The 22,354-nt window shown below is 56.6% G+C and overlaps 1 protein-coding gene and 1 long non-coding RNA gene across 5 annotated transcripts in view; one reads left to right on the top strand and one right to left on the bottom strand.

Moving 5' to 3' along the window:
• Positions 1-912: 912 nt before the first annotated feature.
• COL8A2 (collagen type VIII alpha 2 chain) overlaps positions 913-22,354 on the bottom strand; it is a 24,389-nt gene continuing 2,947 nt past the window's right edge. For 2 of the 4 annotated variants that reach the window (XM_043878710.1, XM_043878711.1), the window contains exons 2-4: positions 17,162-17,206; positions 5,603-5,817; positions 913-5,011 (exon numbers count right to left, since the gene is read on the bottom strand). In XM_043878710.1, the coding sequence (XP_043734645.1) occupies positions 3,093-5,011; positions 5,603-5,801 (2,118 nt within the window). In that variant the 5' untranslated portion in view covers positions 5,802-5,817; positions 17,162-17,206 and the 3' untranslated portion in view covers positions 913-3,092. The remainder of the gene's footprint in view (positions 5,012-5,602; positions 5,818-17,161; positions 17,207-22,354) is intronic. The other 2 variants (XM_043878708.1, XM_043878709.1) reach the window with 1 other exon arrangement.
• The window catches only part of LOC122678156, a 19,846-nt gene continuing 17,784 nt past the window's right edge, over positions 20,293-22,354 (top strand). Inside the window, exons 1-2 of the long non-coding RNA XR_006336008.1 lie at positions 20,293-20,392; positions 20,477-20,565. This is a non-coding gene — a long non-coding RNA (uncharacterized LOC122678156). The remainder of the gene's footprint in view (positions 20,393-20,476; positions 20,566-22,354) is intronic.

Genomic DNA, 22,354 nt, shown 5'->3' with positions numbered 1-22,354 from the left:
GTCAAGGGGCTTGGCCTGCCGGGAAGGTCTACACACCATCCATTTTGAAGAAAGGAAAATGGAAATGAAGAGGGCGCCTCACCTTAAACTTGAGGGCTTTTCCAGCCTCAGTGGAGATCTGTGCCCAGCCCTGCAGCTAGCCTGAGGTTTTAGGATTGTTGGGCAGGTCTGCTTTCAGTCAGGACAGGGTCCCTCCAGGCCGGGGAAGACCCCAGGACTTTTCAGGGCCTTGACTGGCCTCAGGTCTGTGGTCCAGATCCCCGCGTGTGGCAGGCTGTGGGGCAGGTGCCTTCTCCTAGGACCGCTCCCCGAGCCCTGCCTTCTGCCTTGGGCCTGGCACCAGCCCCGCCCACAGGAGCAGCGATCCCTGATTTCATTCATCATGTGTATCAGATGTTGAAACTTGGCCCTTGGGATCCTGAGCCAGCGGTCACGCTCCACTACCCCTGAGCGCTTGCAGGAATGTTCCAGGGAAGCTTGACCCATCTCCCCCAGCTCCAGCCACTGCCTTAGTTTGGTTTCTTTCTTTTTTCAATTTCTTTTTTTTTCCATTTACTTTTATTAGTTGGAGGCTAATTACTTTACAATATTGTAGTGGTTTTTGCCATACATTGACATGAATCAGCCATGGATTTACATGTATTCCCCATCCCGATCCCCCCTCCCACCTCCCTCCCCACCCCAGTTTGGTTTCTTAAAACGCCTCCTGGCATTTACTTGGTGCAGAGCCCAGGCAGCTTTGGAGAACTGAGCATTTCTGATGCGGTGGTGGTAGACCCCCTGGCTGGGGGCTGGGGAAGAAGGCATGCTCCTTGAGAAGGTGCAGAACGAGAGTCCCAGAGAGCTCCCCGGCTGCTTTATGAAATCAAAGAGGCTCAAGACACCTCTGCATCAAGGCCAGTTTCAGCAGAGTGCTGTTTATACAACAGGCTTTATTGAGATTGTGTCAATACAGTCAATACCATTGTTTTTCTTTTCAAAAAGAAGTCCCATTTTCTTTTAGATTCCCAAGTGCATTTTTCCTGAATCTCCTGTGACACAGGGCACATAATAGGTATGTAGGGAACTAAGCTTCCTATACCAGGTTAGAAATGAAATTACTAATGGAAAACATTTAAACCTTAATCTTTAAAAAATAAAAAAGAGGAATCAGAATACAAAAATGCACAAGGTAATGTAGTTTTCATTGTTAAAACCCGACATAGTTTATCAAAGCTAATCAGTTAAGTGGACACCTGGAACTAAAGTCCCATAAACTTTTTGGAAACACTACCCACCTCTCCCCAAAGGCGTCAGGAATGGCACTTAGCAGAAACTCAGTTCTGTGAAACAGCTCCTTTTGTTTTTTGGCTCCCCGTACCCTCCTCAGGGCCCTGGACTTTACTGGGAGCTGGTGCATTTCCACCCATCAGACCCCTTCCTAACAGGTCAAATGGCAGTGGCTTTGACTCCATAAGGATGCTGAGCAGGTGGACCCCACGAGGTATGATTTAAGACTTAGTTCCCATGGAGCTGATGGATAAGAAACCCACCCTAGCCCAACCTGCTCTTGAAGTGCCACTTGGGCAGATTTGGGTTTTCTTTTCTCCTTTTGAAAGTTAAAATGAGCGGTCAAAGGGTCTGCTTGATTTGGAGAAGCTGTGGGGAGGAGGCCAGCCCCGAGACCGGAAGGAGCCTCAGAGTAACGAGTCAGAAGTCGGTGATCAACCTCCTTCCTCAGCACGGCCAGGCAGGGTGCGAGCCCACGCTGGGTCCTCATCTCAGCGATAGCCACTCAGCTTGAACTAGGGGCCAAGGGGAGGGAAGGAGGTCTTGCGTGTTTCCTGCAGTGGGGCACTCTGATTGGGGAAAACGGCAGTAACGTCCAACTCATCCCAAAGGGGCCTGTTGGCACCCTTTTTCGCAGGGCCTCAGCCTCCTGGGCCTTGAGGAAATTGGAACCAGACAGTGGAAGGAGAGGAAGACCCTGCAGATTAACCCCTGGAGTCGACACACACCCACATCTGGCTCTTCCTAAGGAGAAGCAGCGGGGTGCCTTCATCCGCGCGCTTGTGTGAACCTTGTTCTGCGGGTGAACGGGAAGCTCTCGGCCGTGGGGCTACTGGGGGTGGGCTGGCAAGCACCCCTTACGATTTTGTCAGTAAAGCGGCTCTCCCTCAGCAGGTGAAAGAGACAGGGAGGAATACTCATGCTCGCTGATTGCCAGCCCTGCCTCGTGCCACCTGTGGGCACCCCAGGGGCCAGGGCGGCTGCCCTCACACTGAGCAAAGTCAAAAATAGTGGGGGCAGCCTTGGGGATGGAGATGAATGTGAAGAACGGCCATCCTGCTCCAGGCCCACACCCCTACCCCTCACAAACCACCGTTGTCCGTGGCTGCGGCCTGAGCGGTGAGTGGGGTCAGCACTGCCCAGGAGCCAGCAGGAGCGGTCACGCACCCGTACCCACTGGGGACAGCCCCACCGCTGGGGCTGCAGTCCTGACAGGTGTCCACACTGGCCACCACCACGGTCCCCCTCCTCCCCCCTCCCCTGGAGAGAAACAAAAACTCTTCGGGAGATCCATCTTAAGCTGGAGGTCCCAGGGCCCCTGGAAGAGCCCCAGCCAAGAACTGAGGGAGGCCACGCCCCATCCCCTGAGCAGGTGCCCTCTGGGGACCAGCAGGCTGGGCAGGGCCTGGGAGTATGTCTCCCCAGGGGAATGAAGGGGTCCGCTCAGCCCCCTCTCACCGCTGACTCACTGAGAAGGAGCCTCCTTCACCACCCGGCAGAGCCCAGGACTCACAAGGGGGCAGGGGTCTCCACCAGCTGGGCGGAGCGTCCTGGGGCCCTGCCAGGGGGCCAGGCAGGGCAGGATGGGGGCACAACCCCCACCACCGCACAGACACGTGGGGGAGAGGAACTCAGGCCAGCTTCTTCCAGAAAGAAACCTCAGCCTGCGTGGGAAGAATCCCAGTCAGCCTCCCCAGGCCAAGGCCGCGGCCGCCTTTGTGCCCGCCTCTGTTCCAGTCTTTGGTTTTTTCTTTAAATGGAGGTTCTTGGTAAGTGAGAAGGTCTCTCTACCACTAAAGAGGAGGAGGCCAGGGCAGCGCGGGTTATGTGGGACACAGCAAGAATCCCGAGAAGGAGGAATGGATGTACTCGGTGGAGTAGAGGCCATTGGCCTGGTCCGAGGGCATCTGCACCCAGACCTGGTCGTTGGGCCGCAGCTGCAGCACAGCGCCGCCGGACGCCTGGTCCAGGTAGCCCTTCTTGTACTCGTCGTAGGTGTACGTGGCTGGCACGTTGTTCTTGTAGAGGGCCACCCACACGTTGGTGCCCTTGACGTGCACGTGGTAGGCGAAGTAGTAGACCCCGCCCACGGGGCAGGTGAAGATGCCCGTGGCCGGGTTGTAGCCACTGTGGCCGTTGTAGAGAGTTCGGTCAAACTTGACAGGCATGCCCGAGGCGGGGAAGGGCGAGGTGAGCACAGCGGTGAAGGCGGGCGTGGCATGGGCCGACAGCTCCCCCAGCCCCAGCTGTGGCTTCACCCCCTTGCCCAGCACAGCTCCCTCCACGCCACCGTTGGGCAGGTGCAAGCCGGCGATGCCAGTCTCGTCGAAGGCCCCCGGGGCTCCGGGGGGGCCAGGGGGGCCAGGAGGCCCAGGAGGGCCCGTGAGTCCTGGGGAACCTGGGACCCCAGGAGGCCCTGTTGGCCCAGCCACACCAGGTTCCCCCACTTTCCCCTCTCCAGGGGGTCCCGGCAGGCCTGGCTCGCCCTTCAGGCCTGGCAGACCCTGGGGCCCAATAGGGCCAGCCGGACCCTGGAGTCCCGGGATTCCTGAAGGGCCCCTCAGGCCGGGCTGTCCAGGGAGCCCCAAGTCACCCTTCTGCCCCAGGGCTCCTGCCACTCCTGGGCCTCCAGGGCGGCCCGTGAAACCTGGCTCACCTTTGGGTCCAGTCGGTCCAGGAGGTCCATGAGCCCCTGGAAGCCCCCTCTCTCCTGGGAGCCCAGGTTTCCCAGCCAGGCCACTAGGCCCTTGGTCACCCCGAATGCCAGGCACTCCTGGGGGTCCTATAGGCCCTGTCTCCCCCTTAGGCCCAGGGACCCCACGTCTGCCAGGGAGCCCTGCAGACCCCGGGAGTCCAGGGGGCCCCCCAAGGCCCTGTGGGCCCTGTTCCCCCGGCTCCCCATCCTCACCTGGCTCGCCCCTGTCCCCCAAGAGCCCCGGGACCCCAGCTGGGCCCCTGTCCCCCTTGGGACCCGGCAGGCCTGGCATCCCATAACCAGTGGGGCCTATCAGGCCGGGGGGGCCCCGGGTCCCTGGCTCTCCTTTGGCTCCTGGTGGGCCCTGTGGCCCTGGCAACCCTGCTAACCCCGGTGCCCCCACACCATCCATCCCAGGGGGCCCCTTTGGGCCCAGAGCCCCAGGCTCCCCCCTGGGTCCTGGCACCCCGGGAGGCCCAGTGTCACCCTTATCTCCAGGGGCCCCAGGAAGCCCATCCAAACCCGGTTTGCCTAAACCAGCTGGACCAGGGAGACCCGGGGGCCCCGGGGCACCCCCCTGCCCTGGGGCTCCAGGTAGCCCTGGCTGGCCCACTCCATTTTCGCCCTTGAGGCCTCGATCACCTGGGGGCCCAGGCTCTCCCTGGGGCCCTGGCTCCCCCTCAAATCCTGGGGGCCCCGGCACCCCCTGGGGGCCTGGTTTTCCAGGGACAGCGATGCCTGAGGGCCCAGGGAGGCCAGGGGGCCCTGGGGGCCCCCGGAGGCCCTGGTCCCCTCGTATCCCTGGCTCCCCCCGAAGCCCCGGCTGCCCTGGCGGTCCAACCTTGCCAGGGAGCCCCGGGGGACCAGCCTTGCCCATCCGGGAGAAGCCAGGGGGCCCAGCGGGGCCAGGTTGCCCGTGGAGCCCAGGTTTTCCAGTGCCTGGTTTTCCTGGGAAGCCAGGAGGGCCGGGGGGGCCCCGTGGTCCAGGCTTTCCAGGGGGTCCGGGCTCTCCTTTCAGATCCATCGGCAAGAGTGGTAGAGGCATTTCTGAGAGAGAAGAAGAGAAGAGGCAGTCAGGGGCCTGGACAGGGGGGCCAGGGGACCCATCTTCCCACTCCCTACCCAGCACGGGGGTGCAACTTGAGAAGTTAGGGTTCTGTACCTGCTCATGAAGACCACCCTGGGCCTCCCTCCCTACTCTCAGGAAAGATGCAATCTAGGGGTGGTCTGCTGGCCGTCTCGGGAGCTGCAGGGCATCCACAGCCAGGGCTCCTAGTTCCCAACCTGCCCAGGCTGGGCCTCCCTTCCCCAGGAGCCTCTCATCCCTGCGGAGCTGTGGTGGGATGGCCACCAGGTGGCACCAGCAGCCCTCCTTAGAGCCAATCGGCGCCAGCCCCGTCCTACTTGCCCACAAACCTTCCCGCCCTTCCCCCCTACCTAAAGACCACCTCCGCCAGCCAGCTCCACCCACTTCCGGGCCCTCTTGGGTGGGAGGCCCCGGACCCGCATCAAGAAGCAAGTGGAGATGGGAAGGTCTTCGGTGGGATGGACGGGCTGTGGCTGACGGGCCTGGGAGGAGCCGGTGGAGGTCAGGAGACAGGGAGTGGGAGGGTCGGGTCGGGGCGAGGCGATGCTCACCCAGGTACTGGCCCTTGCCCTCGCGGAACGGCGGCCCAACGGGTCCTTTGTGCATGGGCTGCACGTACTGCACCGGCGGGTACCCCGCTGCCCCGGCGGCCCCACCGCTGGCAGCCGCCCTCGGCCCGCACCCCAGCAGCAGCGACAGGAGCAGCAGAGGCGGTGGCAGCGAAGACAGGGGCGTCAAAACCCCCCGCATGGCGTCCGCGGGCGTGCTGCGGGGAGGAAAGAGAGAGGCCATCAAGCCAGCTCATGGGTGGTTTGGCACCAGGCCCAGGAGCTCACAAAAAGATGAAAATTTAGTTATTATTCACAAGCAATTCTCAAAGTCTCAGAGTCTGCAGAAGTTACTACTAAACCTCTCCTAACCCTGCCCCTGGCTCTCTGTACAGGCAGGGGTGGGGGTGAGGTTCCTGGACAACAGCCTCCCAAACCATTCACTTGGCAGCCAGATGCCCTTCCAGAGCACCTCTAACCTTGGCACAGCCCTGCCAGATACTGTTTGATGATTACACACCCACTACCACGTGCTGGACTGGCTCTCTGCCAGGCATGAGGCTAAGCTCTCCGGCTTGGGAGCTCACTTAATCCTCCCAGCACTTTAACGAGGTATTGTTATTGTCATCCACATTTTCCAGATGACAAAACTAAAGCAAAGGTCTCTAGGAAGCAGCACTGGGATTTGCCTAAGGTCTGTCTGACCTCACATTAAGTACAGGCCTTTCTGGGGTTCCCCACCATCTTCTGGATCAAGTCCTTTGTGGGAATTCCCTGGCTATCCAGTGGTTAGGACTCAAGGCTCTCACAGCCAGTGGCCCAGGTTCGATCCCTGGTTGGGGAACTTAAGATCCCACAAGCCTCGAGACCATTAATTAATTACATCTATATGTATGACTTCCCATATATGTATGGGCTTCCCTTGTAGCTCAGCCGGTAAAGAATCTGCCCTCAATGCTGGAGACCTGGGTTCGATCCCTGGGTTGGGAAGATCCCCTGGAGAAGGGAAAGGCTATCCACTCCAGTATTCTGTCCTGGAGAATTCCATGGACTATATAGTTCATGGGGTTGCAGAGTCGGACACGACTGAGTGACTTTCACTTCACATGCATATGTATCACTGAGTCCCCTCGCTATTCACCTGAAACTATCACATTTTGTTAATTGGCTATACCCCAATACTTCCCAGGTGGCTTCCCAGGTGGCGCTAGTGGTAAAGAACCTGCCTGCCAATGCAGGAGAGATAAGAGACACAGGTTCTATCCCTGGGTCGGGAAGATCCTCTGGAGGAGGGCATGGCAACCCACTCCACTATTCTTGCCGGGAGAATCCCGTGGACAGAGGAGCCTGGTGGGCTACAGTCCATAGGGTCGCAAAGACTCGGACACAACTGAAGAGACTTACATGCATACCCCAGAACAAAATAAAAAGTTTAAAAAAATTATAAGTTAAACAATAATTTTTGTAAAAGTCCTTGGTTCCCAACTTGGTGTTCTAATCATCTAATCAGTATCTGTGTCTCCAACTCAACCATCTACCTCCCCTTTCTCTGCCTCTCCTCTCCCCCATACCTTTGCCCCAGTCACCAGGCAGCCTCACACTTCCCGGCCTTTGCACCAGCTGTCTCTCTGCCTTCGTGTTCTTCGCCTCACTTACTCATCCTTCAAGACCCAGGGAAGCTGTCACTCCTTCCTCTATAGAGTTAACCCCTCACTCCTGTGTCCTGACCTAGACCTGTCTCAGCATTTAGCTCAGCTCTGAGAACAAGGACTGGGTTAGGAAGAAAAACAGGCTCCAGATTTGGATAGCTAGCCTAAATCCTCCATTCACCAGGGAGCGGAGCCTGAGCAGGAGGTGTCCACGCTGTGAACTCAGTTTTCTCATCTGTAAATTGCAATAACATGTCCACTAAAACGTGTACATGAATGTTCATATTGGCATTATTCACAACAGCCACAAAGTAGAAACAACAGATGTACATCAATTGATGAAGGGATAGTGTGGAATATTCAGGCTATGGAATATGACTTGGCAATAAAAACAAGTGAAGTACTGATAAATGGCGCAATACAGATGAATCTTGAAAACATCACCAAGTGAAGAAGCCAGGCACAAAATCATATAATTCTATTTGTAGGATGTGTTCGGAATAGGTAAATCTATAGAGACAGAAAGTAGTTAGATGAGTGGTTGCCTAGGGCTGGGGCGAGTAGACTCGGGGAGTGATTGTTAATAGGTACAGGGTTTCTATTGGGACCCCCTGGTGGCTCAGACGGTAAAGAATTTGCCTGGAATGCAGAAGTCCCAGGTTCCATCCCTGGGTCAGAAAGATCCCCTGGAGAAGCGAATGGCTATGCATTCCAGTATTCTTGCCTGGAGAATTCCATGGACAGAGGAGCCTGGCAGGCAATAGTCCATGGGGTGGCAAAGAGTCGGACATGACTGGGTGAATAACACACACACAGGGTTTCTATTAGGGGTGATGAAAATGTTCTAAATTGATTGTGATGACGGTTGCATAATTCTGTGAGTGCCTTAAAAAACTGTGGATTCTTACACTTTTTAAATAAGCCAATTGCATGCTATGTGAACTGTATCTCAATTAAGTTCTTTCTAAAAAACTAGGCTAGGACTTCCCTGATGTCCAGTGGGTGAGATTATGTGCTTCCACTGCAGGGGGCACAGGTTTGATCCCTGATCAAGGAAGTTCTGCATGCTGCAAGGTGTGGCAAAAAATAATAATGATTAATTAAAAAGCTAGGCTAGGAAATTCCCTGTTGGTCCAGTGGTTAGGACTCTGAGTTTCCAGTGCTGGGGGTCCAGTTTTGATCCCTGTTCGGGGTACTAAGATCTCGCAAGCCTGGAGATGTGACCAAAAAAAATAAAAAGAATTTTCTTTACAAACTAGGCTAACAACCTGCTTCTCAGGATTGCTGTGATGAGCAGAGATGTCTTGGTACCCCAGGGCGGGTACCCATCAATATCTGCATAGGGGACTAGCCTGACATTTCATACACTCCAGGGAGGTCCCACTTGCCCTGGCATCCCTGCTCTGGGCTCCCCTCACCCCACCCAGGGGCTCTCCAGACCTGTGTGTGGCTGCAGGAAGGTGTGGCAGTGGGCTGTGCACATCCAGGGATGCACCTGGGGCTGAGTCTGGAGCTGCAGTGCAGTATTCTTCCAAACTCAGTATCAGGCGGGCTTTGCAGGAATGAACGTGGGGCTCTGGGGCAGGATGGTGAAGCTGCCAACCCAGCTCTGCCATCAACCTCCCTGTAACCTTGGGCAGGTCTTCAGCCTCCCTGAGCCCTGCCACCTGCCACCTAAGGGCTCCCTGGGTTCACATCACTAGCCCTCTCAACGACCCCCGACCAGCTCATACAATTACTGTCCCCTATTTTATGGACATAGAAACTGAAGCTTAGACTAAGAATCTTGCCCAGAACACCTGCCCTCAACACAGGCCACCTGCTCTGTGTGCACCATGACTGGTGCTAGGGCTCCTACTGTAGGCCTGGCCCTCAGATAACTGCTCCGGCCAGGCACTGCCCCGAAGTTTGACTTTCTATCCACATTCAGCCCTGCAAGGCTCATCAGCCCTGTTTCACAGGTGAGGAAACCGGAGTGCAGTCAGAGCCTAAACCCAGGCAGTCTGACTCTTGAGCCCCAGCCGCTAACCAGCGTACCATGAGGCCTCTCAAGAGCGGGATAAAGACCCTCCTGAGCTGGAGGAATAGGGGATCCTCATACATCACAGAGCCAGAATGTTCTGCCTGGAAGGGGAGCAGGGGGTTAGGCAGAGGGGCAGACCTTGCAGCAGGAAGCAGGAGGAGGGGAGCGAGCAGTTCTGGTCTGAGTGGGCTGGTGGCCGAAATCATGGCACCCCCACAGGAGGACCCAAGACAGCCCTGGCTCCGGGGAGGACTTCCCTGTAGGTCATACGGTAAAGGATCTGCCTACACTGCAGGAGACCTGGGTTCGATCCCTGGGTCAGGAAGATCCTCTGGAGAAGGGAATGGCACCCCACTCCAGTATTCTTGCCTGGGAAATCCCATGGACAGAGGAGCCTGGGGAGCTATAGTCCACGGGGTCGCAAAGAGTCGGACACGACTAACACTACTACTGCTACCGGGGAGCCTTGGTCCTCTTCCTGTGCTGTGTGAGGCCGCAGGGAGGCGGGGGCTGATGGAGGCTCAGCTGGGAGGGCGTCTGGGATGGGGAGAACTGTAGGGGTCACGGGGCACCAGAGGGAGAGCCCCCCCAATCCAGGCAGGAGCCCAGGCAGGGCCCCCTGCCAGCTCCCCACCTCTCACTCCTCCTTGGCAAGGCGGGTCTCCAGGAAGCATCCCTGCCCGACGCCCCCGTGAACTTGCCCCATCCTGGCACCTCCTGCTCCATGGAGGTGGGGCGGGACCCGAGCAGGTGTTTCCTCTGGAGGGAGGCGTGTCTGAGGGAGGATGACAACTCACACCTCCGCTGGGGCACCGCCTAAGTGCTGCGTCACAGTGCGCGGTTGATGTAATTCCCACCAGATCCCCGGGAAAGAGGAGCTAAGGCGCCTCCTCTTCCTATAGACGAGGAGTCTGCGGCTGGAGACGAGCAGGGCTGAGGCGCCGCCCCCTGGCAGCCAGGGTCTGAGCGGAAGTCTGTTAAGAACCTGAGCTCTTAACCGCTGGGACAGGCTGCCTCCAGGGAGAACGTGCCAGAGGGCACAAGCTAGACAGAGAGGCTAGCAGGCTGAGAAAGGGAAGCTCTCTTCCAACTCCAAGCTGCCTGTGGGTTTGAGGAGGGAAAACTTACTCCAGCTCTCAAAGGGGAGGCGGCCATACCAGTCCAGGTTGGGGGGTGGAGGCGGGGTGGGGATGGGGGGCGGGGAGAGAGGGGCTGGGAGTGGAAGTGTGCCCATCACAGGAGAAGGGGGCTGCAAAAAGAATGGATGGCCCTGGCATGGTGCCACATAGCTGCCCAGGTGGGAGGGACTGCCCCCCCATGCCAGCCACCAGCAGAGCGGAGGGTGCCTGGGCGCCCGTGCCTCCTGTTCACTGTCATCCCTTTCCCGCCCCCCCCACCCCCGGCTCCCCCCGCCGCAGGCTCCCCAGGCTCTCTGGCCGATGCAGGCGTTCGTTCCTTCGGTTCCCCCTACTGTTTGCCCACCTCCTACTCTTACTCATTCTTAGACGTCCGGGAAGCCCATTGGATGCCTCCCCTGGGCTCCACTGACGCCTGTGGGTCCCCCTCACAGCTCCGTTTCCCTCTTTGCCTTTTCTATTCTCTCCCCGCTCCCCGCCCTCCCCTCCATGCCCAGCACAGGACTTGGCTGGCACAGTGATAAATGTGTGATGAACTCAATTTGCTGTCAGATTTAAAGATCACACGAATAACTCACTCAGACCTTGCACAGATAAGTGTCAGCCCCTCAGAGGGGCTTATGTGTCAGCTAGAAAGGGAACAGGTGGGACATTCACGTGGCCTCAGTCAAGAAACTTCAGCTAAGAGCTGCCCGCTTGGGGAATAGAGGCGCACAGGGAGGAACAGCCGATCCACTTGCTTGCTCGCTCCTGGTCTCTGCTCCTGGAACTGGTTGGCGAGAGCCCTGAGGCTCAAGCCTGGCTGTGCCGTGTGACCTTGAGCAGATCGTCACCCTCTCTGGTGACCTCAGGAAGGAAGGCAGGAGCCGAGGCAACCGGGAAGGGGCTGGGCGGACAAGGGCAGGAGGTGGGATGCATAAGAAGACGCTGATTCAGGGGATGGAGCGGTGGCGGCAGCAGGGTAGACGCGGTGTTTGGACAGCTGCAAGTCCTTAACGGGGATTTCCCCCCTTTTCAACAAATCCCCGTAAAACAGCATTTTGTCCAAGTCAGCGTTTTGTGGCAGCCTGGGCCTCCTCCGGGGGCGGCAGAGAAGGTTGGCTGCGAGCGGGTAGCGCTCCAGGGTCCTTCAGAACAATGAGGGGGGGAAAGGGGAATGGACCCCAGCAGGAAGAGGAAGCGGCATGAATACAGACCCCTCTCTCCCTGGACAGGGCTTCAGGAGCAGAAGGGCCTCAGCAATAAGTGACCCCTCCCACCAGTCCCCTCTCCAAGGGTCCTGTACCAGGGACGATCAGCAGGAGGGGAGGGGGCAGGTGATCCTGCGGAATTGAAGGGCCTGCCCTCTCCCCACCCCATTGCACACGTGAGCTCTCAGAGGGCGCGATGCAAAGGGGGGCCTGGGCGCGGGGCGCAGGTTCCCGGCGGAGCGTGCAGGGGTGTGGCCAGTGCGGCCCCGGCCGACCCCCGCCTCCCCTCGCCCCGGGTGGGTGGATGGAACGCGGCTCTGCGCAGGCTCCAGCTGCTCCAAGCCCCCAACCCCAGAAGGGCGGCTGCAGCTGAGGGAGCCGCGGGGAGCTCAGGCAGCCCCGGGGCCTGGCCAAACCACAGGTATGTTATGAGACGCTTCCTGTTGTGGAGACATTTCTGCGGGATCGGCTGCCCCGCTTGCTCCCCCGGTGCCTCCTGTCTCCCCCCCCCCCCCGCCCCCGCCCCTGCCCGGCCGCGCTCTGCTCTCTCCCTGGGTCTCTGGGCCTGACCCAGTTCTCTCGGTCTCTCTTTCTCTCTCTCTAAGCCCTGTCTCTGCCACTTCAACAGGTGAGCAGCATTTCTGCGGCTCTCCCTATCAGGAGTCCAGCCCTGGGCCGGGTCGGGGGTCCTGAGGCCCTTTACATTCTGACTGCCCCTGAACTGTGATTCCAGCAGAGCTCCTTTCCAGCTGTGTGATCTCGGGCAAGTAACTTAACCTCTCTGAACCTCAGTGTCTTCATTTGTGAAAGGGTTAATTGACATGGTCTGAGCCATCAGCCCCTTAATGCTGCCCTGTTCTGTTACCCTGATGGTCAGAAAGTCCTGCCTTCAGTCTAATCTTAATGACTCCTGCTGCAAAGCAACATCTCCGCCAACCCTTGGAGACCTCAGGTGACTTGCTGCCAAAGGCCAGGACCTTGTGAAATTCCCTAAAAGTCAATTATCTGGCCTTCTAGGCCTTTTCTCTGACCGCTCCTGAGATGCTGCTGACTAGGGGTCACACAGCCTGCTCAGGACAAGGACGGAGTTATGGATCTTGGAAAGAAGCAGAGGAACTGCCCTCCTCACCCACTGGGCATGATGCCCACCCCCCCTGCCTGGCGACGTCATACTTCTCCAGGGTTCCTGAGCTCCCCATCCCCCACCTCTCTCCCAGCTTGCAGAGATCAAGATCCCTTTCCCATCCCCCTTTCCTGAGTCTCAGATGAAAGGGGTCCTGTCTCCCACTCAAGGGCCCCCCGCCGCCCCTCCACACCTCTTCCTCGGGGCTTGGGGGAGGGTGCTCACTGTGGATGCCTCCCCCAGTCCCAGCCTCTGCATCCCAGTCTATACAGGCCTCACCCCCGCCCCTGGCCAGCCTCATCTTTCTCCAGCCCTTCTCAGCCAAGCTTCTTGAAAGAACTCTCTCTACCCCTCACCCCCTCACCTCGTGTGTTTCCTTCTCACCAGCACTGCCTCCCGCCTTGTGACCCTGCTTTCCTCCTTCCTGGAAAGGCTCCTCCTCAGATTCTTCTCTGCTCCTTCCCTCTGCCCACTTTGCAGACCCAGGCTTGCCCCAAGGAGCTGGCTCAGACCTCTTCTCTTCTCTCTGGATGTTTCTCCTGCAGTTTCCAGCTCTCCCCAGCTCCCACGGTTCCAATCCCAGCACCAGGGACTCCCATGTCTGTTTCCAGCTACCACTCCCCTGAGCCCCAGACTCTTGAGTTCGATTATGAGCCAAGCATTTTCTCCTGGCTGTCCCTCAGACGCCTCCACCCAAACTGCTGTCATTATCTTCTTCCCTATTACCTGCTTCTCCCCCATTCCCTGGTGCCCAGGCCAGAAATCAGGACACCAATCCTGCCACTTCTGACCCTTCCTTCCTTACATGGAATCTCTCCAGCCTATACACTGCCTTAGCACAGGGAGGAAAGGCTGCCCCTCCATCCAGCCAACTCGGGCTTTCCTCGTGGACGTTGCCCGGTGTCCTTGCACAGCAACCGACCTGCACAACTATACATGAGAGCCCTGTTCCTTTGCCCTAAACCCCCAATCCAATCTTGCGGACTCTGTCTCACTTCTGTTCCTTCCCCTCCTCCCCCATTCTCTCTGTCCTAATACAGACCTTGTGCTCTCCCAACACACAGCCCAGAGCCTGGCACAAGCCAGCCATTCAATAAAGGGTTGTTAAATTGCCAGATCCTCACCTGGATTATCATAACTGTTCTCTCCCACCCCTCAACCTCAGCTTCTCTGTTTTCCTCAGAACATCCTATAGATATTCCAACAGTGCTTCTCAAACTCTAGCATGCATCACATGATTTTAAAAACACAGGCTCCTAGCCCATACCCTCAGGGATCCTGATTCAGTAAGTGTGGAGCAGGGCCCAGCATCTGCAGTTCTAACAACCTCCCAGGAGACACTAATGCTGCCTATATGTGAACCACACTTTGGCACAGCTCTGCCATGGCCGTCCCCACTCTGGATTCTCCAATGACTCCCTAATACCAACATGATAAATCCCATGCTATTCTGCAGCTCACATAGCTTATTGGAGAAGGTATATAGTCGTCCCTCTGCATCCACGGGTGATTGGTTCCAAGACCCCCCGTGGATACCAAAAATCTATGAATGCTTGAGTCTTTTATATAAAATGGTGTGGTGGGACTCCCCTGGTGGCCCAGTGGCTAAGACTCTGATCTCTCAATGCTGGGGCTCTGGGTTTGATCCCTGGTTGGGAAACTAGATCCCACATGCCACAACTAAGACACTGAGCAGCCAAATAAATAAATAAAAATAAATATTTTTTAAAAATGGTGTGGTATCAAAAAAAAAATGGTGTGGTATCTGCATATAACCTATGCACATCCTCACATATACTTTAAACCATTTATAATACCGAATACAATGTAAATGCTATATAAGTAGTTGCTGGGATACAAGGTAAACTTAAATTTTGCTTTTTGGAAATTTTGGGAATTGGTTTTCAAGTATTTTTGATTCACAGTTGGCCGAATTTGAAGATGGACACGGAACGTCCGGATACAGAGGGCTGACTGTACTTTAGATTCAGTGGTAATTTGGATAAAGAAAGCAGAGAGGATGGCGAGATCATAGTGAGGCTGGCACACTCCTGAGATCACAGCTGGTGGGGAGGCACACTCCAGGTCTAAGGGTCATGTGTGTAAGGAGAAGGTTGGGAACCAGCTTGTTGTGGGAACCATGTGGGTGATTGACATGCCCACACAGACCCTTCCGCCACGTGTGTCTCTGACTCCAGATCCTCACCGGCCTGTGTATCTGAGACGTCAGAGGTCTCTCTCTCCTGTCTAGGTGTCACCATCCCATTTGCCCACCCCGTTTATCTTCCTCTGCTCTCTTGTGCCTTATACCTAGGTTCTTAGAGTTCCTGAAATCTCTAGCTGCTGGTCACTTGATGGGAGCCTCCAGAAGGCCAGCATTTGTGGCCTTAATGCTAACGTCAGGTCTGGGGCTGACCTCCCTACATGATCCCTGAGCAGCCCCACAAGTTCTGGGTGGAGACTTGCGGGGTCCAGTCCCCATGACCTCACTGTCCTGCAGGTCACTGAGACTCTGAACCTCTCAAATTTAAATATGCAAGCATGAGGACTCTTTCGAAGCAAAAGAGCTACCTGGAATCTGAGAGTTGGGGGATGGAGGGAGGCGGCTAGGCTGGAACAGGGCTGCCTGGAGAACACCTTATAGTCCAGACTGATGGCAGGACAGGAGTGCCGCCCTCTGCCCACCTTGTCTACACAACCGAGTTTCAGTTCCACCAAGAGTCCCAACACCCGTCACCCCTGCAGGTGAAGAAGACCTTAGACCACAGGGAACCTCAACCTGCAAAACAGCACTGGAAGGAGGTTTTAAGAACAGAGTTCAACATGCCCATAGAGGCAAGAGATGGTGGAATATTCCAAATTGACTGGGCAAAGAAGACCGAGGGGCTTCTAGGATGCGTAATATCTAAGAGGCAGAGAACCTGTGGGTCTGAAACTTGAGAGGGAGCGATATAAGCTGGAGATTAAAATAGTGCTTCATTGGTGGCATTGCTGCAGCCTGGATGAGGGCCATGGGCTCACCCTTAGGGAAATCACCCATGTTTAGGGGTAAGAGGAGAACCAGCATCCTGAATCCAGACACCCCAAACTTCTTGATGTTTCCCTGTACCCACTGCCCACCTTTGCCTGCACAATCCTGTTTGCCTGAATTGCCCTTTCTTTCTTTCTCCAGGTGGTGGTAGTTTTGGTCACTAAGTCATGTCCGACTCTTACAACCCCATGGACTGTAGCCTGCCAGGCTCTTCTGTCCATGGGATTTCCCAAGCAACAATACTGGAGTGGGTTACCATTTCCTTCCTCCAGGCAAACATGTCATTCCTCATTTAAGACCCAGTTAAATGCCTCCTCCTCCAAGCAGTTTTCCCTGCCTCCCTCAGGCAGAAAAGCTCCTCCTCCAGGGCCTGTCTTCCCCGACACCCATCTCATCCTTAGCTGGGGCTCAGCACATAGTAGGTGCTCAGTACAGTCTGCAGCCTGGGTGCTCTAGCTCCTAGCCTCTGACAACTCCACCTCCAACCTCCTGCCAGCCTGCAAGATGGCTTCTCATAGGGTCCTTTTTCCTTGGTGGCTCTTCCAGAGTCCTTCTCAGCTCTGGGCTGGAGGGGGTTTGGGCTGACCTCCCTCCCTGAAGGCGACTAGGTCCACTTCCCGGGCCACCAATCTTTGCTCGTCTCTGAGGCTAGCCAGCCCACCACTACCCTGGGGAGGGGCATCTTGGGGGTAACAGAATGTCCAGGGAGGTAGGAACAGCCAGGTGGGGGCAAATGAACCAGAAGAAGCCCAGCAGCAGACAGGAGCCAGGGCAGTCTTGTATCCTCAGGCAGGTGGCCAGGGGACTGGCCCTTCCTCGCCAGGGGCTCAGGCCTCAGCTAGTGCCATTGCTCACTTCCCAGAAGAGGCCTTGAACTTTTGAGTGAGACCAAACATTGGAGGGCCACCAGACACAGGCACCCCCAGGCCCTAGGCTGAGCCCTGCCTTCTCAGCCGCCTGTCCCTCCCCCCACCCCCGCCTTCTGGTTCACATTTGCAGCCTTTTCCGGAGCGCCACCCGCCGCCCGCTGCCTCCACACGCCTGCCAAGATTCCTGGGCCTTCGCGGCTTCCCTGCGTGGTGGCGGCAGCTTCGGCGTCGGCAGGAGACGCTGGGCTGGGCAGGGAGGGGGCCCGGCAGGAGCACGGCCAGGCCACTGCACCCAGGCAGGCCAAGCAAACACGGCCGCGCCAAGGAGCTGGGGCGAAATAGTTCACAAATGAGAAAAAGCTGCTTCCGAGTTGGGCCGGAGGGAGCTGAGGTCACCTGCAAGAGGGGCTGCCTGCTAGGACACCCTGAGGCAGGAAGGGGCTTCCAAGGCAGCTGGGGAGAACAAGGGCAGATGGCCCGCAAGCACAGGCCTCATTCAGCCTGGGATACTGGAGAACCCCTGCCCCCAAATCTAGCTTACCTTTCAGGTCGGAGGGGCCTCTGAAGGTCCCAGCAGAGACAAGGCCTGAGAATTGAAAGAGGGAAACTGAGGAAGATGCCAGGAGCTGGGGAAGCCTCCTGCCCTAACTCACAGCCACACTAGGGCCTGCCCTGGGCTTTTTGCCAGGAGCCCCTGCTGGAACACTGGCCCCCAACCTCAGTCTCTTCTCAGGGAGCCAAGATGTGTGCTCCCCCACTGACTTCATTCATTCCATGCACACTCAGCAATGCCCACAGGAGACCTGGCCCTGAGTTGCTGCGATTCTTCCTGTCCTAGGGCCCAGGCTGAGAAAGCCCCTTCTGTGTGCCACGATCCAGGCTGAAGAAGTCCCTACACTCTGCCAGACCCTAGGCTGGGGTGGTCCCTACTATAGACTCGGGTTTTACCTGGGGGAGCTCCTACTGGGTATGGAACCCAAGGCTAGGCCATGGCTCCTGGCTCAGCGCCCTGCCCTGCCCTGAACTAGCCAGAGGCATCAGACAAGTGGCCATCACACAGTTGACCAAGGTCTCTGGGTCATGGGAGTACACAGCAGAGAATACTGCCCTCCCTGGAGCTTCCCTAGAAGACTTCATGTGGGAAGGGGCTGGATTCTGAAGGGTGAGTAGGAGTCTGACAGTCAGGCAAAGTAAGAAAAGGAATTTCAGGCAGTAGGAAGCTGCTTGGCAGATACAGGGAAGGTCCAGAAGTGCCATGAGGTTGAGAGGATGAGCAGGAGCTGAGAGGGCCGGGCCAACTTGGTGAAGAGCCTTAAATGCGATGCTTGCGTTTCTCTGTGAGGCAATGGGGAGCCATGGATGGTTGTTGAGCAGGGCACATGATGTGGTTACAGCCCTCGGTGGCCAGGTCCCCACTTCTGGCTCAATCAACCATGATGCCTGACTATCGTAAGCCCTAGTCCAGGTCACCCAGCAGAGCTGGGGCCGTAGTCCAAGCCCAGACATGAATCCCGGTGGATGGGGAGGGGATGCCTAGCCAGCCCACCTGGCAGGGAGGCCTGCCGGCCGCGTCACTCTCTCCCCCAGCTGCTTGCTCGCCTCTGCCCGCTCCCATGGAAACTCTGACATCCCAGTCCTCTCCCCGCATAAGCAGCCAGCTGCCGGAGCCAGCGGCTCCTAGGCCCTCTCTCCAGCTCAGCCGAGCCCTGCCCCCATCCGTGCCACTCTGACACCGTGACCCCAGAGCTGGGTCATGAGGCTGCTCTCTCTGAGGGCCCAGCCTGGCTGACGGAGCATGGGTGGGAGGTTCTCACTGCCCAACTTGACCCTGGCTTCTCTGCCCCAGTCCCCCATCCTCACCATGAGGCTCAGGAAGAGGAAGTGACTTATTTTGGATCCGGGCTTTTGAAAGATGAACATAGATTTAACTGGGTGGTGGTGGGGAAAGGTAATTAGTCCAGGCTAAAGTAGCAGCATGTGTGAGGGTATAGAGGCATGGACGTTGTGAATATAATTAAATAAATGAACTAAAAAAAAATAATAATAATTAAATAAATGAACTAACTAATCATAGCTGACACTTATTATGCACCTACTATGTGTCAGGGACTCTTCTGGCTCTTCTTGTGAAATGTCTCATTGAGTCCTCAGACCAACCCAATGAAGTATATGTTCTTTGTCTTTCCTTTTTACAGAGTGGGAAACCAAGGGACAGAGAGGTTAAGTAATTGGCCAAAGGTCACACAGCTTATGATGGGTAGAGCCGAGGCTGTTGGTGCCAAAGCTTGGGCTCCTAACCTCTCTAAATACAGATGGTTTGAGATGAGAAGAACTGGCTGATGTCAGCCTGAGAAATGCCTTGAATATCAGAATCAAAGACCCTGATACTGGGAAAGATTGAAGGCAAAAGTAGAAGAGGTGGCAAAGGATGAGAAGGTTAGACAGCATCACCGACGACATGAATTTAAGCAAGCTCCGCAGATAGTGAAGGACATGGGGTCGCAGAGTCAGACACGACTTAGCAACTGAACAACAGCATCAGCCTCAGGACCCCAAGCGCAGCTTAAAGCTGGTTCTCCAAGCCCTTCACACATTAGCCCTTAATAATAATGGTCTCTAGAAATCCCAAGTATAAGGAATTCCCTGTCAGTCCAGTGGTTAGGACTCTGTGCTTCCATTGCTGTGCCATGGATTCCATTCACGGTCAGGGAACTAAGACCCATGAAATGCACAGTGTGGCCAAAAAATAAAAAGCAACAAATAAAAATCCCAAGCACACTTTATGCACCAGACACTAGGCGTGTTCCAGGCATTTTTACCATGCTCTCCCGTAACCCTGTAAGGCGGGAATTGCTATCGCTTTTTTGAGGAGGAGGGTTGAGGCCCAGAGAGGTGACATCCATTCTCCACGGTGAAGCACCAGGACTAAGATCTGAACCTCGGGGCTTGCCAGCCCTCAGATGGCCAAACCCTGGTTCACTTGGGCTTCCTGGAGACTGCCGCCATGGTAATGCTCCCCACTCCTCCTCCACCCCCGTCTGTGCTGCCTCGACCCAGATACCAGCAGGGCTGGCTACAGAGTGGGCCGCTCCTACCCCGGGCCTCAGGAGCCCACTCCAACTGACTAAGGCTCCTTCAGTCCTACTAAATAGGAAAGTGGGGCGGGTGGGTGTGCCAGGGCAGGGCCTGAGCCTGCTTCAATGGGACTCTGTTCTTAACCTGCGCTCTCAGCTGCCTTCCCTAATCTCCTGAGCCCCTCCCCTGGCGACGTCGCCTCCTTGCACAGTGCCTGCCTCCAGCTAAATCCCAGACCAGAGGTGGTGGGACAGTCTGCATCCCCTTGTCCCCCACCATCTTCTGAGAGCTCAGGCTCCCTAAGGACACTGGCCAGGGCCCCAGGCCCGCTTCCCCATCCCAACTTTCCAAACAGAGGTGCGGATTGATGGCCAGGAGGCGAAGAGTCGACTCCTCCCAGAGCAGGGCTCATGGGAGAAGTATCCGTTTTCTGAGCCCTTACTGGGAGCTGGCCCTCCGCTGAGAGTCCTGCTTAAAAAATCATGACAGGGTATGAACCGCTCTGGAGCCCAGCTGCTCACATTCCTCTCTCAGCCCTGCCTCTTACTAGCAGTGACCTCATTCATTTGTGCCTCAGCTTCTTCGTCAATAACATGGGAGCAATTCCTACTTCACAGAGCGCTGGAGAAGATGAAGGGCGTTCATTTCACGTAGCCGACTTCCAGCAGTGCTGGGCATAAGGGAACATTCAATATAGGTTTGCTATTATCATCGTCTTCATCGCCATGACTGGCCTCCCCCAAAGCCCTGGTGAGATTAAATTATAAACCCTATTTTACAGATGAAGAACCGGAGGCTAGAGACAAGTCACTCGCCCAAGTCTGCCAGCCAGCCCGTGGTGAATGATGCCAGAATTGGGACCCAAGCCCAGTGAGTTCACAGATGATGACAGTCTCGCGGCTCCCTGGAGCTGAGGGCCAGTGTGCATGCAGGCGTGCGTGTGTTGGGTTTGGGCCAGGGGGTGGGGGGGTCCTCCACATCCCCTCAGCCCCTCCTGCCTGACCCCCAGGGGCTCCTCTGCCCAAGCCCCTGCCGCTGCTGCAGGAGGGGGCTGTGCATTCCTGGCTAAGCAGCCGGATTTGCTGTGCTCCGGGAACTATGAAAAGAATGTTTGCCACGAGCTGAGCCGTGGTCGCCTGTCAGAGGGAGCGTGGCCTGGAGGGCCCACGCAGAGCTGTGTGGCGGCCAGCAGCCGCCGCGGTGGGAGGGAAGCAGGCTAGACGGGAGACAGCTTCTGGTTAGCGACGGCAGTGGATGCTGCAGGGGGGTGGCGACCGAAGAGTCGGCCTCCTGGGGCAGTTTGGGAGAAGAGAAAGGACCCCTCCCCACACACAAGCGACACTGCTCCTCATCGCAGGCTCCAAGGAGATCCGAGGAGGCATTACTGGCCCATCTCATGGATGGGCTTATGGAGACCCAGGGGGAAGCTCACTGCCGTGGCAGAATTGAGACCCGAGGTCCCGACCCCATTCTCCCAGAAACCACCCTCCCTCACAGGGCCCACCAGGCCCACAACGCATCCTGAGATACCAGAAAACACCATGCCAGCCCTCACTGTCCTAGCCGCGCTTCCAGCCTGACCTTCTCATGATTACTGCTCCCCACGTTTCCTGTCCCTCAAAAAAGTACCTTGTGTATGACAGTGCCTAGCACACAGTGGACCGATGAGAAACAATTAAGTTTCCATTCCCTTCCCCCCACAAACCGAGCCCTGGAGAGGGCGGTAACCTAGGAGGTCAGCGGGGGAAGAACATGAGCTGTACATCCTTATGAACCTGGGAATGAATCCCAGCTTGACACTCCAAAGGGGGATGCTTGGCCAGGTAACGGGCCTCTCTGAGCCCTCCACTTCTCCCTCTGTCAAATGGGCTACCGACCTTTGCCTTGCAGCAGTGTAATAAGGACTAAATGAGATATGCAAACACAGGTCCTGGCGCATAGTGGCTGCCCAGTAAACTTTTATTGTTACTCTCCCCCAAGGGGACAGAAAGAATTGAAGTTAGAGAACCTCTGATGACAAGGTTCCCTCCATCCCAGGTTCTGGATGGCCCCTGTGAGGGGAGCACAGCCTCCGGCGGGAAGCGAAGCCTGAACCCAGGGTCCCATCCATCCCTCAGGGCTCAATTCCCCCACTGGCTGCTGTGTGACCCTCGGCGAGTTCCTCTCTGAGTCTCTGTAATCCCGTCCAGGAGATGAGCCAGCAGTGCTGGCACGGCTCTCTCCAGGAGGCAGTAACCCGCTGCCACCCGCTTCTTCTGCCCTCTAAGAGCCAAGAATCTCAGCCTGCATGGGGACAGTCACCTCTCAGTTCAGAACTTTCCAAGAATCTGAATGGACGTAGGGCCAGGCCCTCCCCCGTCCCTTCCCAGGATCCAACCAGAGGGGTGTAACAGACTCTGATCAGAAGTCTGGGTGAAAGTTCTTGGCTCTGCACCCTGATCATGTGTGACCTGGGACTACTCCTCACCTCTCTGTAGGCAAAAGGACCCTGGAAATCAGCATTAGCATTCCCATTTTATACATGAGGAAACTGAGGCACAGAAATGGGAAGACCCTTGCTCAGAGTCACGTGGAAAGTAACCCCAGTCTGAGTCCCAAGATCAGCTCTTCCCCTCACTGCACATGCTGCTTTCACTTAAGACCTGCTGTCCACATCCCA

The sequence above is a fragment of the Cervus elaphus genome, chromosome 20, assembly GCF_910594005.1.
Source record: "Cervus elaphus chromosome 20, mCerEla1.1, whole genome shotgun sequence".
Classification (NCBI taxonomy): Eukaryota; Metazoa; Chordata; class Mammalia; order Artiodactyla; family Cervidae; genus Cervus; species Cervus elaphus.
The sequence above is the reverse complement of the archived record's forward strand: the minus strand, read 5'-3'. Positions and strand labels throughout refer to the sequence as shown.